We start from the raw sequence: 19,308 nt of genomic DNA on the forward strand, positions 1-19,308 counted from the left end.
ACGAATCATCACCGTCCTCTCCCCCTCCCCCTCCCCCCCCCCCCGCCATCCCTTCCCTCGATCATTCATCGATTCTCCGGATCCTTATCGTCCGTACGTACGCGGATATACGTCCCTGGTTGAAAAAGATTTCTGGAAGTGCTCTTGGTACCCATGGTCTTACCGAGAAGATTTTCTGTGACCATTCGGTTACGTTCGCACCGCCATGGTTTAACAGTAGATATATAATGTGTATATAAAAAAATGATTGGGAGGGATGAAAATGCGCTGGGTATATATCTTCAATGATTATAGGGGACCAAGAGACGTTAGTGCGATGAAATGCGGCGGGTACCTATGGTCAGTGAGTAATATACTCAACCAGGGGTGTCGTGTGAGGTTTTAGAATCTTTTTTCTTTTTCTTATATAATACAATTAGAATCTTTTCAATAGCACTCTCTCACGCATATCTCGTGCAACGCGAATACCGAAATTCTAACGAAGTAGAGTGGACGAGCGAAGCGAAGCGAAGCCCCGAGGCTTCTCGCCTTTCTAGTTGTCGAGAACTAGAAGCTATCGTTTCGAGAACGATTCTCCACGACTCGCAATATCCGTTCCGATATATAAGCAGAAGCGACAGCACCAAATAGTTCGACATATCGACCTCCCGCCCGACAAATCCTACGCAATCAACCTTCTTATGCGCAATAATATAATAATAACTCGTTTCCTCTGAAACAACAATATTAATCCGCAATAATAATGTTAGCACCCGTAGCGCCGCGAATACGCGAGAGTCATTGTTATATCTTTGTATGAACATTTAATACGCAATAAATATGTATGTCGTCATCCCACTATATTTGCGGTGCACCTTTTACTATCCCGAGGTCTGTTTGCAACGCTAATTTATATTCATCTTTTTATTAATTAATTATTTTCATAATTATACGGCCCTTAAATTACACGTCAGAATTTTATTCTTGAATAACATTATATTGTGATTAATTCATCCATTATTTTTTTTATTTAGAAGAAAAGTTCTCCCCCCCCCCCTAAAAAAAAAAGAATTGTAAAGAAATGAATATAAAGGTCATGCTTTTGTCCTATCAGTCTCCCTATAAGGATGTGCCTGTTTCGCAATTCGGGGATCACGTGCTCGATGTCGTCAACACGTGTCTGCCATTCGCGGTATCGGCCACGGGTTCCCCGATGTCGATGCGAGTGCGCGCGCAAGCTGGCAACAGGTAAAACGGGCAGGTAAGAAAAAAAAGGAAGCGAATGAAACGCAGAGGTAGAAGAGAGACGTGAGAGAAAGAGAGAGAGAGAGAGAGAGAGAGAGAGAGAGAGAGAGAGCGGCACAGGTGCGCCGACTGGAGGGGACGAAATGGCTCCGACTTCTCCGAGAGAGAGAAAGAAGAGATAGGTGGGAGTTACACAGGAGGGAACCTGAACTCCACCGCTGCCGCCACTCGCTTCGGTTTGAGTTTGACGTCCGCGCGATCGACAGTCAAGCGCGGAGAGCCGTCGATAGTGCGCGATAGATTCTTTGGTTCTCCGCGGTTCGTTTGCACTTTTCGCGATGCGAGGAACTCGACGACGTTAGAGTGCATCGCGCGTGATCGTGCGTGGGTGCGTGCGTCGGATGCGCGCGTGCGCGCGCGCGCGAGATGCGGATCGCATTGTACGGATGACCTCGGTAAGCCTATCTCTCACCATCCATTTCATTTATTTCGATTATAAAATTCTACCAAATTACGTTTTTAACATAAATTTCTCTCGGGCATTCTTCTCGAAAATTCATGTCAAAAGTTCGCAATTTATTTTCAAAATTAAATCCGAGAAAATGAATCAAAGGCATATAGATATATAATATATAATTCTAATAATTTAGGATTTTTTAAAATCATCTTCTCATTTTTGCGCCTTTTCGATATGCGCATGAGCGTTTTTAGTTCTGCGCTTATGAATCGCGAACTAAATCGTTACCATTGAAAAAAAATATTGCTGCCAGTGATTGCCGTCGAGTTTATCGTTGTCATTAGATGCGCGAGAATCCGGTTACCGAGCCGCTCGAATAGAAGCAATAGCAAAGTGCGTATATTGAAAGAGCGCAGAATATATAGATATACGTATTTCGTGATGAGCAGTTGGGCGACGTTGTAAGGAGAATCCGCGGAGACTTTAACGATCACAGTTGCAGATAAGACGAGTGGACTTGACGTGCGTCGTGTGATAATTTCGCGATTTATCGCGGCATCGATCCGCTGTTTCTCTACGCGAATATTGATCTTTGCTGCTTGGAAACGCCGGTACCATATGCTAGTGTTTACACGATGTTCGGAAAGAAAGTTGCTACAAATTTCGAGGCAATTTTGTTGTTTAATATCGGATATTGAAAATAAATGGCCTCTTTTGTTAAAGTTTTTTATAAATAAATTAATTGGATAATGTAAATATGAAAAAAATCTTGATATTTTATTTTCAAATTTTAAGATATCAGGATTTCAAATTCAATAGAACTTTAAGATTTCGAATCGATAGCATTTCAGCTGGCAAGTGTGTAATGTAAGTTATGAAAGATCATAATATTCAATCAGAAAAACTTTCTCTTAAGAAACAATCGATTCGAAACTCGCTCGAAGAATCCGGCGATTTCTCTTTATTTTTCTTATAGCTCAAGTGTTTATATATCGCTCATCGCTCCATATAACGTTCTCCAATAATGTACGTATATTTCCGGTATCAGACGATGCTTTCCAACTCGTCAAATATGTATTATACGAGCTCGCTCACTCGCGCAAGGACACAGCACAATCAATGAGTATCGTGACGTTACACCGTTGTAATCTACGTTGAAAAATCGCTCGAAAATATCCGCGCCGACAATTAGACGGCTTCATAACAAGCGGCTAATTAGTAGGTAATTATACGGGGCAGCAACGTTTCGAGTATCGTTCGTCCTACTTTATTGCGTGTTGATTTTACCTGAGAAATAGGAAAGGCGAAACCGCGACACCGATGTGTCCAATTTCTTCGCGACCAAACGCTATCGCAGTGATTTACAATGTTTCGTCATAAGGAAGATAATCGCTCGTGTGAGATGATGACGCGTCTTTTCGCGCGCGACAATATTCATTCTGACGTAAATTACGTGACTGCATATTGCGTTATCAATCCGCGAGAGATGTTACAAGAAACGAGATACCAAGTACGTGGCCGTATGAGTCAGTTTCTTTCTCACCGAATAATCACGCGGCTGACAGTTAAAGTAGTATTGATATTTGTTAACTTCAGAAAATTTGATTGATGATTTTCTTATCTCCTTGTCAAATTAATTCCTAAGATCGATTAAGCTGGAAATAATTTCAAGATTTCATTAATCAATTTATTTCCGATTAATTATAATTTAAGAGTTATCTGCAGTTCGAAGGAACGTCCAAATATTTCGAAAATAAAATTTAGGCCGCTGCTGCGTTCGATCGCACGATTGTACAATCACTTGATATCGCGCTAGTTAATATCCCAAGTACGACTTTTTGATTCATGATTCACTTCGCGACTATATTGTACGAGTGTACATACATACGAGAGTATCGACGACGTGTTCGATCCGTAATGTTTCGCCATGCGTAAAAGCCCTCTTCGTGAACCAGTCGGGCAACATTCCTGCGCCCAGACTGTGCCTCTGGCGCGTTCACTGTCTACCTCTGACTTTTGTACGAACTTTCCTCGACGAGAATCCACTCGCCGAGAACAGTTAGCGATGCTTTCTGTTATTACGGGATAAAAAAAAACGGGATTCGGGACTTTATAACTACTAATGAAAAGTAGACTTGTGAATTTACATATCGGAATGCGATAGTTGTTTCGAATGAATATCGATCACTAACTTTGACAGTCTTTTAAATATTAATAAAATATATATTTAGATTTTTAATATTGAATGACGATACCACGTAGGAGATGAAGTTTGTTCTCAATTATTTGATATAAATATTGTCATTGAGATTTTTTTTTTTTTTTTATGAAATCGTGGAGTTATATCATTAATAGCAATTAATAAAATTTTTAACAAAAAAGAGAAATGGAAGAATTATTACTTTATACATAAATGTTATAAAAGTTTTCAATACGTATTAATAGTTTATGTGTAAAATTTTAAATTGAGAGACGCGAGCAACCTTTTCGATCAAAATTAATGTAAGATGTGAAAAGGTTAAATTAAAAATTTTATCAATATTCTTTAAGCCTTAAACGTATAGCGTTTCTTAGCACAAGACAATTTTTTAGAAGAAATATGTGATAATTTATATAAAATAGTATAATGGAAGGGTACACGGTTTTTCGACTTTTTAATAATATATGTATTTTTAAATTCCACTCGTAGTTTTTTAATAATTCATAAGACCATCGCTTTATTTCACACGACACACATTTGAGACTGTATCATTCTCATTCGATTCCCATTTGTTACAACACGAGGCAACACCCTAAACTATTGTATGCCTGACACATTGTGCGCGTTTGGTACCAGATGTACCACGGCATTCGTTGGTGCACGTTGCGTCTTGCAGTGTGACGTATGTACATACATACATTGGCGTGTGATCGCACGTGAAGTTCACGGAAAACATATGTAATATCCAGTAACTAAACAGCGTGGATGTGCAAAAAACAGCACGCGATATGTTGTAATATCGTTCGCGTAACGTAACGAAAGGCACGTACATCTTTTGAGACCTCGGTCGAAAAATTAAAATAAAAATTGACGTATATCGATGCATGTTACTTAATAGTTAAACATTACCATATTATCAGTCATAAAGTATTATTCGGAATAGCAATTGTTTTGCAATTATGCCACGAGTCTCTAACAATAGAACAATTAATTTCACAAAAAGCTGAGAATTTTAATTACATTTTAAATTCGATTTAATTAAGAATTAAATTTAGATTAATTTCCTCAAATTTTGAAGAAAGTAAGTTACATTCAATTGTAATGAATCTTTTTATTTGTGGAATTACTTACAGAATTATTTGAAAATATTAGTATCGACAAAAATAGGATAAAAAATTTTCTGATTAGAATATATGTATAATGTAATTCAGCGTTCACGATCTCGATCAAAAGTCGCTGTCGCGGATAATTTTCCTTCTCTTCGCGAAGGTATGTATGTTGGAAATGGCACGAAGTAAACGTTTACCTCGCCGTTTGATACGAGGAATGAGTCACAAACGCGATACCACGTGGCCCTGAGAATATTAGTCTCTCATTATCCGCGTTATAATTTATTTCGAAAAGACAAATACTGCTTCTTTACATTCCGAAAGGCATACGTAGTTACTATTTCGTCATTTTTTCTTTCAATAAGTTTTTAAAATTATATAAACGTCTATTAATACGCCAAAATTTTTTGTCGTCATCCTAATCATAGTTAAAAATATATGTCATTAGCATTCGAGATTCAACAAAGATTACGCAATCTTACGAAAAAAAATGAGTAATTCTGAATAAAAGAATAACGAAACAGACCGCGAATAATTTATAAAACATAGTCCGCGATGTGACAATAAAACGAGGTCGTCGGTGGGAGCCGCGAAAGTATCTTCGCTGTTGGAGGCCATTTCGATGCATCCGGTCCCGCGTATGCGTTAACACAGGTGTTCGCGCATTGAGATGATGCGTAACGCTTTTTAGTCACGCATCTCCGATATCGCGATGCTATCGGGTGTAATCAACGAAATGAAATACATTTAGTTGTTTGAAGAGTCTCTTGGATTCCTTGATTTGAATCATGCTGTGACCTGTGTGCAAATAAAAATCCACATGTGTATACTGTATACCCTGCATATATATCGATGAAATTTTTAGATTATTTTTTATCAGAAGGAACTAGATTGGAAAATTCGATCGTTATTGCACACATTTTTTTTTACAATTGCGTAAAACAGAATTTACAAATTTTATATTGTATGTATTATAAGCATACACAAATATTTTTTTAATTTACAATTTAAATTGATAGATGACCATGTTGAAACCGATTGTAAAATGTAATTGTAAACTCATGCTAATTAATATATATATTCCTATCGAATATAAAACAGATATCAAGTATTTATTGTAACCTATAATTATTTAATAGCGGGAAAGACAGACTGAGCAGACTAAATAATACCGAGATTGTTTATAAAATTGACTGTAAAGATTGTGACGCTACATATATAGGACAGACAAAAAGATATTTAAATACACGCATTAAAGAACAAGCAATCATTCTGTTATCAGCAAGCATAGGACAGATTTTTTACATGAATTTGAATGGACAACACCCAGTATATTACATCGCGAAAAACATAAGAGAAAAAGAGAAATTGCGGAAATATTTTTCATCAAGATGCATAACAATGCGATTAACTTACAGAAGGATACCGAAAATTTAAACCCGATTTACAATAGCATCATAAAATATGTTTAGATGTTCACCTTTACGTCTGTTTGTTATTGTACGTGTGACTGTTAGTAGATTTTCTGACGTGTAAGTTTAATGTTCGATTTATAACACCTCAACTGTCAGCGTCAATCAAGGTATGCTTTACATGTTCTCTTATGCGAAGGAGGACTGTTAATCTTGTCATTACGCGAATGAATTTATTCTTCATTTATCTAAACAAATACATTATGCCAAATTTCTTTTATAAAAAATTTTTGTAACGTATTATTACAGACCTGAAAAGAACCTAAACCAAAGGTCGAAATGTCGTCGATGTCAATCTTTTAATAATAAATTTGATTTGCCAGTTTGGTTGCTTAAATAAATTATTGTATAATTATTTAATCTTAATAATAATATACATGAAGAATTAGAGATTTAAAAAAAAAACTTATTTATTTATAAGATATTCGAGAATCATTTTAATGACAGTTAAGAAATAAAAACTTGAGAATTTTTTAAATCGTATATTACTCGCTGTGTGATTTAAGCATTCGAACTCTGTTTGTTGTAGACTCCTAGTTGTTAGCGATATGTTTTTTTTCTAATTCTTATATTGTCTTCTCACCAGGATATTTCGAAAAAATGTTACGTTCAATCGTTAATATATACTTGCTTGCGAAATAATACACCCGTATTCCTTCTCGGATTATTATCAAGCTATATTTTTTTCAAAATTCTTTAGCAGTAATATATGCAATGTATTCTGCTATACAAACGGCCAAGTCAGAATTGAAATTTTTTTTGTTATTATTTACAAGTCAGAAATCATGATACAAAAAAGAAGGATTTTTATCTCTTCCGATCTCGCTACCAGTTCTTTTATGCAATGCATGTTATCTACTTTTTTTTTTCTTTATGAATTTCAGCAGTGGGATAAATGTAATAATAATCTCTTCGAATGATTACAGTGCTACGGATATGGAGCTTGCTCAAGGCATACCATTCGAGTGCCGTTAAGAATCGTCGCAAAAATCGATTGCGGGCGGACGAATCACGTTCCTAAATCCGTGATTTGAGATAGGGAGAAAGGCAAAAAGGAAGAATTACAGAACGAACGCAAAAAGAGAGTCATCGAACCGGTTAGCCATTTCAGCAAAGTTCATCGAACCAGTATTATCTTAATCGAATGTTTCCGGATGTGATTGTAAACAGCATGAGATTGCTGGTGATAGCTGTCAGCGTGTTGGCTAGTTTCTCGCTTGCGGATCTTGATCTTCGTGGTGCCAAGTGCGGCGAAAAACGTTGCAATGTGTCGGAATATTGCAGCCCCTTCGACATGCACTGCAGACCCTGTGCGATCGCATGCGATGTGAAAAGCCACAATTACCAACCAGAAGAATGCGTGAAAGACTGTCAAGGTAAATCATCGATATATAATCAATCTGATTTTAATGGATTAAAATTCTCAAAAATTTTCGACGATTTTAAAAATAAATTATTATTAATAATTATTTAAATAAAAGTTTATCAATAAAAAACTAAATTATAATTGTTAGAAAAATAAGTGCCAGCAATTGCGGTTAGATTCTTAATAAGAATAAATTTTATTAATTATTTAAAGAAAAATTTTATTTGAGTTAAAATTATTATAAATTAATTTTTATTTTTATTTATGATAAAATATAATTATAAAAATTAGTTTAATAAAATTGTAGAAAAATTAATATTTATTAAATAGATTTAAATAAAGAAGTTTAAAAAAAAAAAGTTAGAATTATAGATATCTTATTATAATAAAGGGAGTTTTCCAGTTAATCAAATATTATTCAATTATAAAAAAATATCCAAACTTTAAGATCACATCGGATTTTTAACTGCTCCAACATTTTACAATATTTTCAGCTCATAAACGGGAATTTATAATTCCGCCGGTTTCTATTCAGAACCAGTCGTATATCGCGGCGCATCGTTCCGGTTTCTCGTTTTTATACAAATCGGCGCGCGTATGGGAAACCGGATAGCAATACACATGGTGTCATCGTTATTCACCTCTGTCGAGCGGGCAAGCCAACCCGGGTTCTCGGGTCCGTTGACTTTGCACCTGACTATCCCTACCGACTTCCCACACGCGAACGCGGTCGATGAGTCACCTAGCTTCTTTTCTTCCTCCCTTCCATCTTTTCCCGTTGTCCTTTTTCTTTCAACCTCCTTCGTTCCCTCCTCTACACATCATTCTTTTTTCCCTTCTACTCCTGCTTGGGATTCAGCGTCGGTTCCGCGGTGAGGGAAAAGGGGGAGATGTATTTTATTCTCCGACAGGTAGGAGAAACCGCGGCGAGTCCGCTCCTCGTCGGAGAGAACGCGCGTAGAATGAAATTTCTTCTTTGCCTCTGCATCAAAGGATGCTCCTTCGCGTGACGGGATTGATGTCGCGGCTGTTACAAAATAGTCGGGCCATGCCCGACGGATTGTCCATTGAAAACCCTCGTTGTGGTGTCCGATTACGTTATGTCGGTAAACTCGCGTCGGACTAATGTACAAATTCTTGCCCAGGTTGGTGAGCATTTTAATAAAAATATCATATGAAACAGAAGTGTTATATATTGGAGGAGAATAGGAATCAATTATTTTACATCTAAGTATAATAATCGAGATATTTTCAACGGACAATGAATCAAGATTATTTAGAATCATATTCGTTTTATTTTCAAAATATTTTACAATTAAAAATTTGAATAGGTTGATATATATGATAATTTAATATTTAAATAATAATAATTTATAATAATTTGATATTTATAATAATAATAATTTATAATAATATTTATAGGTAAAAATTTATTGCTACACTTTGTCGGTGTAAAATAACTTAATTTTGTAATTACAAATTAAATTACACATCTCTCGAGTCAAGAGCTTTTTATTTGCGAATTTTATCCATGCGGTTGCAAATCGATTCGCTCGAGCTTGCCGTCCGAGGTCTGGGTATAACGATTTTTGCGTCCTTCTTCGGTTTGGAATGGGGTCATCTCGGGTTTACATTTGCGATAAGGGTGTGCGATTACGTGCACCCACGTGCTGTTACAGGTAAGCAAGCAACCGTAGGTCGGAATTGTTTGCACCGCAAGTTGCTATCGCGACCAACCTCTCCTGTCTTACGCAGGCGCTCGAGAACCTGCGTCTTTTGACAGGTAGATCGTTGACTCGAATAAGAAAAAAATGGAGAGCGTCGACAAAAACGTACAAAAAGGTAGCATATCAATCGATCGCACGTAAGTCGAATCAATTTTGTGGAAGTTTTCTTCAAACTAGACTCTTTTGACTTTGAAAAGAAATAGAAGTAACACTTGTTTTAACGTAATGATTGATTTAAAAATATACGTATATTTTATAATATGTAATAAAATTAATCTTTAGAAATTTGTATTAAAAAATTTTCTTTTTATTAAAATATTTTATATATTATATATTAAAATAAAGTATTAATAAATTGTAATATGAATGTATATCTCTTAATATTATATTGTAATAATAATATTATCCAAAGAGACATTTCATTAGTAATAATTACAGTAATAATTACAGATTGTACTGACTCCTATATATTCTTGATAATTGATTCGACTTTCATACGAATAATAATGTAGAATTTCCCTTTCATGCACCTGGCGTATATTAAAATAATAGTCACGGTTGGAGAAATCTTTGAGTTTTATAGCGTCGCTAATGTGTTATTTTCCGTAACGCTTTCTAAATAAAGTACAAATGTCTGATGAACTCATAGTATTAATGAAACACACATTTAATGTAAGTGTTAAAACTCTTGCGGATATTGACAAGGCTTACTCAAGAAATATGATGCAAATGTGCGAAATGATTAATTAATTATTGATTATTCTTGATTGCAGTTTATCTTCATGATCAGCGCTATATCGAACGTATGGATTCAAATAGACAGTATGATGATCTCAGAGGTGAGTGGGTTCAGGTGTAAATAAAATATGCGCATAATTTAGTCTTGAGATACCGCAAGCTTGAGAGAAGTCGGACGAGTCGGAGATTTCAACGACGCAAATCTCGCATAAGCATCGTACTCACTCGGCTAATTCTCGCGTGGTTGCCGCGAAATTATGAGAGAAGCCTGATATCATTTACCGTTGCTGATTTTATAATTATTTGCATCATGAAAGCGTAGTAGCTATTTATAGCAGAGTATAAATATTTTTTTTTCAAGTAATTTTAGACAACTATCAAGAAATTTTAATAAATGTACTTTTAAAATATACGATTCTATATCGACTTCACGTAATGTCTGTGAGTGGAAAAAAAGTGGTAACGTAAGCGTTTTATATAATGTTCTGTACGTTTTAATATCGACTATAACTATTTCTTTCTGACAAATTGTGAGATACTATTTTAAAATAAAAATCTTAATTTAAGTTACCATCAGCTATCACTTTCGAAATTTAAACGAGAATATGGATGTTAAAAATATATTTTATATCTTTTAAGATGCAAAAATGATTGATATTATTGCATTTTAATAATTAGTCTTTTATTTCTTTCATGATTATTTTTATTTGATCTTTAAAATAAAATTGCGCAAAATATTCGTAATTACTATGTATAATATAGATATTTTATAAATATATTATTAATATTTAAATACATTATAAGAATGTTCACAATAATTTGTCAGAGAATTTTTTTATTCTCGAGAGAGAAAATATAATACTAAAATGATTTCATATATATCTATATATATATAATCCTTACTAGATATTAGTTCTTTGAAAAGCTATTTTTCTATTATAGAGGAGATGGAAAGGCTCAAGAATTGGTTCGCGATCACAACGACGTTGACCTGTTTCTCACTATTGGGAATGCTGTACCTGCTGGGAAGAACCTTAATACGGTGGGAAAGGATCCAAAACACTTTGCGAGGCGTATTCAGAAAGAATCTTGTAAAGGTAAGGTGTGATCTAGTGAAAAGTCTACCAATCTTTCCATGACAGACTTTCTATTAAACATTTAGTAACGAGTTCGTCTGGAGAGCGAAAGAAAAATAAATTACAATTTAGCTCTTTTTCTTTATCTTTCTTTCTTTCTCTAAATAACAAAAAACTTAAATTGAAAAGAAATATATATAATATATTATATAAATATAGGATAAGTCCGGGAGAAATGAATCAGAGGAAGGAACACCAATTGTTTACTTTTCTAACCAATAGCTAAAAAAATGTACGGCGGCAATTTTATCTGATAATTAAATATGGACGTGAGTGTTAGGCAGTATTATTTATGAATTCTTTTTTGCTAGAATTTAACTAATATACTGCGTAATATGGAATCAGATAAGTCAACATTTTTTCATTATTTACATGGTAAGGTAATATACATGTTAATATTTTTTTTTAATCAGTGTTTAATACAAAATGAAAATAATATTGGTTAATCGTTGTAGTATGTCCTAATGGTGTTGGTCCCAATAGAACCTAGTCCATTTCTCCCTGCATTTGGAAGAGATTGACTATTTTTATTTATGGATAAAAAATTATTTTTTCGACAAATAATTAATAATAATAATTTTATATTTATAAGAATAATTTGTCTATAGATATGTGTATATAATATGCATTCTATATAATTAATATTGTGACAACGCTCTGTCTAATAATAATTTTATTTATTAAGAAATTTATTTAAGTTTGATAATTTTAAATTTTTTCACAGAATTTAATTTTTAATTAATTAATTAATTTTTTCTGTAAAATATTTCTTTTACTATTAAAGTTTGTTGTAATTTTTTTTTAATATTTAATTTTGTCACCTAAAGTGAACGATAAATTTTTATCACTAATATACACGTCCATCTCTTTAGATATATAGCCTAGTGGTCCATCTAATCAAAAGTGATTGCGTATGAAAATAGCATTTGAACACAAATAAACGAATAAAAGCCATTTGACCAGCCAGATAGCATTTGTCTAGTCAAAAGCTATTTTCCTAAAATAACCATTTGCCTACGACATATTGAATCCAAAATACTATAGTGTCATCCTTTCAGCAGTATTGCTTTACATGACAAAATAGCAATTCTTAAAAAGATGATTCATGTCTCCCGGACTTATCCGAAAAATAAAAAATAAACTTTTTTCTCCTTTTATTTCAATTTTCTAAAGCCATGAATGTTTATCCTAACAAATTTATTTAAAGTCTTTTTTTTCGAAGCAGTTGCGATTACTTTGATCGAAATTTTGCAGGTAGCCAATAAAAATAAGGACGACGTCGAGGCTGCTGTGAATAAACAAAATGGTCTGAAATTGACTATACCAAGCATTAGCGCCACAGTTGAACCAGAACCCAAGATCACCGAGAATGGTAGTAGTAATAAAAGTAACGGAAATAGCACCACACCGAATACCACGAGTACTCCACTGTCACGGCGATACGCCAGCGAGGATACCACTCTCGATTATGCGTACGATAATCCGGCGATGACACCGAGCCCAGAAGCCGCGCAGCTTAGGACAAAAGCTCGCGAGAGTTCGTTTTAAAATTGTAGATTTCGAGCATTTAACATGAGAAGATACGTTTAAGATTGTTTTCGACTTCGTGTTGAAGCAGATCTTGAGAAATATTTTGAAATAAAAATGTAATTTTTTGTACGTTAAAAAGGAAACACGATTTGAAGTTCCGCTACAAAATGAGTTGGAACAAGCTTTTGTGATAGTAATTGTTTTTATAAGAAAAAGGAAAAAAAAAAAAAATATTCCATCAGAGAATATTGAAAAAAAAATTGTTTTACCGGAACTTTGTGAACGGACTCTGGTTCAAGTGAGCAGGAAAATGGAAATAGGATGTGGCAAAATGTATATGAATGGAAATATGACGTGGCTACTATTTCCTACTTTACGATTGTACATTGAGGTATTTCGTAAGATTTTTCACGTTTTTATGAAAGAGGATTTTTTGAGATATTGTAAATGTTTAATGGAGTAAGGAACGATCAAATGAGAGAGATCGTTTATCGCCACTTTGTCTTTCTTAAATGCTCGCGCGACTTTCTGTACTTTGAAGAGTTTCTAAAAGCGATATTCACAATTGATTGATATTCCATGAATTGATATAACCACAGCCTTCGCATAGAATAATTACTCATAATTATTTTATTTCTCAATAATCTCTGAATCATTAAATGTCGAGTCATGAATCGAATCGGTTTGATGATATTAATGACAACCTCAATCAAAACTTAGAAATATGACGCGCGATTATTTTCTGTAAATTAGGTAAATTTAAAATAAGGAAAACAACACTTGCAAGATAACAATCCGTTATGTTTTCGAGTCGAGACTGTGAGTATCTCTAATTACTTATATAATTATAACATAGTACCGTAAGCTTGGAGTGACTCGTGAATGCGTATCACGCCTCCGCGAACCGTGCGGCTGTGTGACTTAATTAACATTTAACACGATTAACGCGATATTTTCGCGCGACTTGCATAGATGCACGCAGTGCAATCTCGTCGACTTAATTTCGTCGCTTTCAATTTTAAATCACCATCATCGTGCTGGAACATCTTGCTTCAACAAAATTGCAATACCAACGCCTCCATTATATTGTGAAAAAGATTGCAAGTCCATTAAAATTAATTTTTCTTAATTTAAAGTTACTCTTTCATTGAGTTTCTTTTTTAATATATTTCATAACTTTCTTTTTGTTAATAAAGATATTATCAATAACTGACCATAAATAAATCCAATATTTCACGAGCTACTATATTTTATTTACTATTAAAATAATTTTTCAGCATTTTTTACACTCGTATCGTTTATGTCGAGTTTTCTCATTTTAATAGTTAAATAATATTGTATAGCGAGAAGCGCTTCAGCAGACATAATATTTAAATATTTTTATTATAATATATTAATAAATTTATATTTAATATTTAAGTTGAGATATTTTTACAATTGCTTTTCCATATTACGCAATCGTTAAAACGATATCAAGCACGATTTAAAAGTCGACGATCAGCGCTCAAAGTTTTGTTTGAAAAGTATGTACAGCGTGCATTTATATGTCTTTAGTAATAAGTACTTAATAAATATAATGTTAAGAGAGAATCGCATCCTTATCAGCCATTCCGTCCATGAAAGGCCTTCTGAGCAAATGTGCGCGTGCAAAGCGCACTTTGCATAGGTCAGTGACGTTGCACGCGAGGACGCGAAGGGAAATCGATAATAATTTTATCGCGAGCCGATGAACGCCAACGCTCGAGACACATATTCTAACAGTTTACCATATTCCAAATGACTTTAACATATATGCACATATAAGTATATTATTATTTTACTTAATTTGCTATTCTGGAAAATTTTGTAAAATGTCTACTTAATTTTTGATTTTTTTCAACTGTAAAGGTGTTGAAAATATTAATTAATTATTGTTTGGAATAGAATTTGCATGAAATGCAATTTGCTCAAAATAAATGCGCTCAAACATTGCTCCCTGGAGAGTTTTTTATGTTTATTTCCTGGGAGAAAGTGCTCGATTGATGCTCAGTTTTATGAGATAGAATGATGCTCAAAATAAAAAAAAATGTTTTTTTTAATCAACATTTTTTCAAACAAATTTCAATTTTAATGAATTTTATTGTTACAATATCAGATATAAATTAATTTACACGGGAAATTAAGTATACAATAATATTTTTCTGTGCTGTATCTTTTTTAAAATAATAATCAAATAACATTCTTGCAAATTAAAATCATTGATTTTAATCAGAATTTCAAGAGTAAATTGTATTAATTGATATTATAACTTATAAAATTTAAATAAAATTAAAAAAAGATGATTGTTTCAATAATCGAATTAATCGAAAAATTTACGTTTATATCAGTTAAAGATATTAAATACTCCGCCTATGTCTCGCAAACACCACTGACCTTAGATTTAATCATTTACACATCAGTTCACCATTATTAGCAATTAGCGAATTAGCAATAACTTCATACATTACGCAATTCTCACTTCGCTATTTGACTCACCTTTTGAAGGTGGATCAACGTCTTCCAGAAACGAAGATATTAACTTTGCCCAGAGGCAGCTCCTAGCCTTACGTTCTCGTGTCGAATTGTAAATATAGCGGATAAATCTTTTAAGTTCATGTTTTCTTCGTTGGTAGGTTTAAGTAAAAAAAACTCATTTTTTTCGTATAAGTAAGTCGTTTTCTCAACTTTTCTTCCAATATATACTTTAATTTTATTTAATTGTAATTATTTTATTAATTATATTAGTGGATGTGTGAAAAGTGTGTGATTCTTTTTATTCCGCTTCAATAATTGAAAAGTCCAATATTATATACGAATACTACGTATTAATATTCAACAGCTGATTTTACGATCAACATATTGCTTTTAATACTCTCAATCTTTTAAATCATTTTAGAAAATAATTTGACAACATTTTATTATTATTATTATCATTTTATTATTATTATATTATTATTTTAATAATATTGTAATATTAATATTTTAATAATGCTAATTCTAATAATTTTAATATATTTTGAATAATTTTTGTTGTGAGAACAATGAAATTTTTTATTTTTAGATATGTGCAGGATATTGTGAATGTATTAGTGTTTTACAACATATTCTGAGAAAAATATAATAAAAAAAATATTAACGGTGTGCCTTTTTGACGGACTTTTTGAGAGTTGAAATATATTTGTAATGTAAAGAAAATAATGTAATTATGTAATGTAAATAGAATATAATCCAGGAATAACGACTCAAATGTACATACGTAAATTATTTATTATCTTTAAATGATCAGTTTTCAATAATTCAATAATTCAAATCTTCAGTGATGATTTAAATTAATTGTATTAGAAATTATGAACTTGTTAGGTTAATATGTGCCAAAATTTTATTTAAATTATTCTGCATAATGCATTTATATACATATATGTGCATATGTTTATTCAATATATTTTTGAGAATTATTATTTGTTAATTAATATTTTATTTTCATGAAAATAATAACTATCCAATTTAAAATATTACATGAACTAGGCTGAAATTACATACATGTATATTTTACGTATGTATATTTTACGTATGTGTCGTTTTTCAAAACATATTGTTATTATCGACGTATTATATATATTTGTTTAATTCGTTATTTCATCCACTACATCACATCACAAAATATTGTATAAATAAGAAATTGTGGCTTGACTTTAGTCGCGAAACTAAATAAGGTTATTAAAATTATTAAAACTTGTCTTAAAATTACGACGATTTTGCAAAGTTTGTAAACGTTATGATATTTGTAAAATATTTTGCTTTGTTATATCGTGCATGTGAAGAATTTTACTTGTCACAAGTGGTTTAGCAAAATTGACGCAGTATATATATTACATTGTAGAATTTTTGGAAATATTTAGTGTCAAGATCTATATATATATATATTTATATCTTCCGAATAAATATCGGATATTTTATCGTTGTTACCATGTCGTTTTCAAAAAAGAATGAATGCGCTGTTTTTAATTACATTTATTTCTATCGCAATTTTTATATTACTTATGAATGTTCAGCATTATTATTCGACTTTAATGAATCTGATACATAAATATGGTAAAATAATTTTGTCAAACAGCAGACTTCGTTTCTTGTAAATAAAGAGATATCAATATAGCAATAAATATGGAAAAAGATTTATTTTATCTTTGGAATCTTTTTACGTTGGAAGATTACAGTGTCTCTTTAACAAATGTTTAATTTTAATAAATCGTCCGACCAGATTGACTCTAATTATCTTTGATTATTATAATCTTTGATTAAAGTAATTTTTGACATTTGTCAATATTCTTTTTAAATAACTAGAAAAGAATTTAATATATTGTGCATATAAAAAAATTCATAAAATAAATCACAAATTAAATCTTCTGAAGGATTTATAATATAAATTATACAACATATAAAACATTAAGGTGCTTAAAAAAATGTAGACTTTGAATAATATTTTGCGTTTGTTCTTTTCTTTTATATAAGATATACTTTCAAAAATATTTCACTCTCTTTAATATAATAAACATTTTTTACATTATTTTATTATATAATTTTTATAAGAACATATAATATCTTGATGTTTAAATGTTTTATATAATATAACATATATAATATACTGAATTGTAAAGTATAACAATTACAAAATGTTATTATTATTAGGAGCGAGTTTTATACAATTGCAAGTTGTCTTCTCGTTGCTAATCGCTATAAGCCTATCCAATATCTTCATCTTTGAATTTTAGGAGTGTTATGGCCTAATATTGCAATCTCCCGTTTCAAGATTGTAGAAGCTTGTCACGTTTCTTCCTATGGTCATATCAATCGAAGCATCTGGTCGCCTTCTGCGACTATTTGTTCTCAAGTTCATTTTTAAAAGGTATTCATATCATTAAAGCTCTCTTTTCTTCTTTCACAATTACTGTCTGCTTTACTTCCATTTTATACTAAAAAATATTAATAAATAAATATAATAAATAAAAATATAAATTTAACTACTAAAAATTAACATAGTAGATATTAATATAATATTAATCTTTCTCTTAGTAATTTAAATATTTTATAAATGTTTTAATCATAATGTTAAAATATGTTTATATTTACATATAGATATTATAATTATTGTAAATATGTTAATAATATTTTTCAAATGTTTTGAAATAAAATCTATAATATTAAGCATATAATAGTACATTAAAAACGCGCACTTATCTATTATTATTAAATTTCTTTCAAAGATTAAATAACTGAAGATTGAAATTCATATTTTAACCAAATAAATTAAATAGAATAATCTGTAATAAATACGCACTCACATACATAATAAATATATTTTTGTAATAAATATTAAAATATTGAATTAAAGTATTCAATAAATTAATATTTTTAAGAATAATAATAGAATAAAGTAATAAAAAAATCTGTTCTTTTCTCTCTCTCTCTCTCTCTCTCTCCTTCTTTCTCTTTTTTCTCTCTTTGTTCTCTGATAAAAAAAGAAAAGACAAACACACGTGTAATATATAAGAGTAATTAAATAATTATGATGAAAGAAAGAGAATATTTATTTAATATAATACTATAATAAATTTCTATAATAGCATAGAGTTAATGCGTATTCAGTAATGTATTTGTATGCAGTAAATGTCTAAATCTCTTGATTAAGTTATGCTAATAAATATGCATATATCCAGAATAAAGATTCTACCAATAATTGTTATTTTTCCTCAATAATCGTTAACATCACTGACATAATTTTCGTTATTACATTTATTATAATGAATAATGTCTATTATAATGAATATAATGAGGAAATAGAATCGTTGTATAATTCATACACACCAAGTCATAAGATTGCTCTGCTTTACATTATTAAATTATATTTCATAATCGCGTTTCATGTATACGCTTTAAAGTGCATTAAAAGTATCATTCAGTTAAGGAATTTTACGTATTTTAGAATTACTAGAACATCACAGGCGCGCGCTATTTCTTATACAGAGTGTAAAAGACGCGTTGCGTAGTAAGAGGTGGAAAGTGGAAGGGATACAGCGCGTGAGCAGCAGCAGCCGTGACTTCCATTCATTCCGACTCGGGCGGACGTAGCGATAACACGTGCTCCCACTTCGGCGCTCGGTCATGTCAAAGTTGAGCGCGTCATAAACAATGACACACGTTTTCTCTTTCTCGTTTCGATAATATCGCGCATTACACTATGCGAAAAAAAATTTAATATCTTAATGTTCGTATAATAAAGTGATTCCAAATAATAATATTGACGACGTATTAAAGCGCATGAACCACGATTGCA

The 19,308-nt window shown here is 31.8% G+C and overlaps 1 protein-coding gene across 3 annotated transcripts; it reads left to right on the forward strand.

Moving 5' to 3' along the window:
• Positions 1–1,466: 1,466 nt before the first annotated feature.
• LOC140671420 (protein grindelwald) lies at positions 1,467–17,149 on the forward strand. Of its 3 annotated transcripts, none has more exons than XM_072902698.1 (5): positions 1,467–1,679; positions 7,389–7,838; positions 10,329–10,394; positions 11,236–11,390; positions 12,684–17,149. In XM_072902698.1, the coding sequence occupies exons 2-5, from the start codon at positions 7,607–7,609 to the stop codon at positions 12,975–12,977; spliced, it is 747 nt and encodes a 248-aa protein (XP_072758799.1). In that variant the 5' UTR covers positions 1,467–1,679; positions 7,389–7,606; the 3' UTR covers positions 12,978–17,149. The 3 variants fall into 3 exon arrangements, with proteins under 3 accessions (XP_072758799.1, XP_072758800.1, XP_072758801.1); XM_072902699.1 differs by lacking the exon at positions 1,467–1,679 and adding an exon at positions 6,045–6,572; XM_072902700.1 differs by lacking the exon at positions 1,467–1,679 and adding an exon at positions 7,284–7,308.
• Positions 17,150–19,308: the final 2,159 nt, after the last annotated feature.

The sequence above is a fragment of the Anoplolepis gracilipes genome, chromosome 11 (genome assembly GCF_047496725.1).
Source record: "Anoplolepis gracilipes chromosome 11, ASM4749672v1, whole genome shotgun sequence".
NCBI lineage: Eukaryota > Metazoa > Arthropoda > Insecta > Hymenoptera > Formicidae > Anoplolepis > Anoplolepis gracilipes.

What these genes read in the sequence shown, in the direction of transcription:
- LOC140671420 (XM_072902698.1), top strand. Translation starts at nt 7,607, where the DNA reads ATGTTTCCGGATGTGATTGTAAACAGCATGAGATTGCTGGTGATAGCT. An exon ending in ACAGTATGATGATCTCAGAG is followed by an intron (nt 10,395 to 11,235) that starts GTGAGTGGGTTC and finishes TTTCTATTATAG; the next exon opens with AGGAGATGGAAAGGCTCAAG. An exon ending in TCAGAAAGAATCTTGTAAAG is followed by an intron (nt 11,391 to 12,683) that starts GTAAGGTGTGAT and finishes GAAATTTTGCAG; the next exon opens with GTAGCCAATAAAAATAAGGA.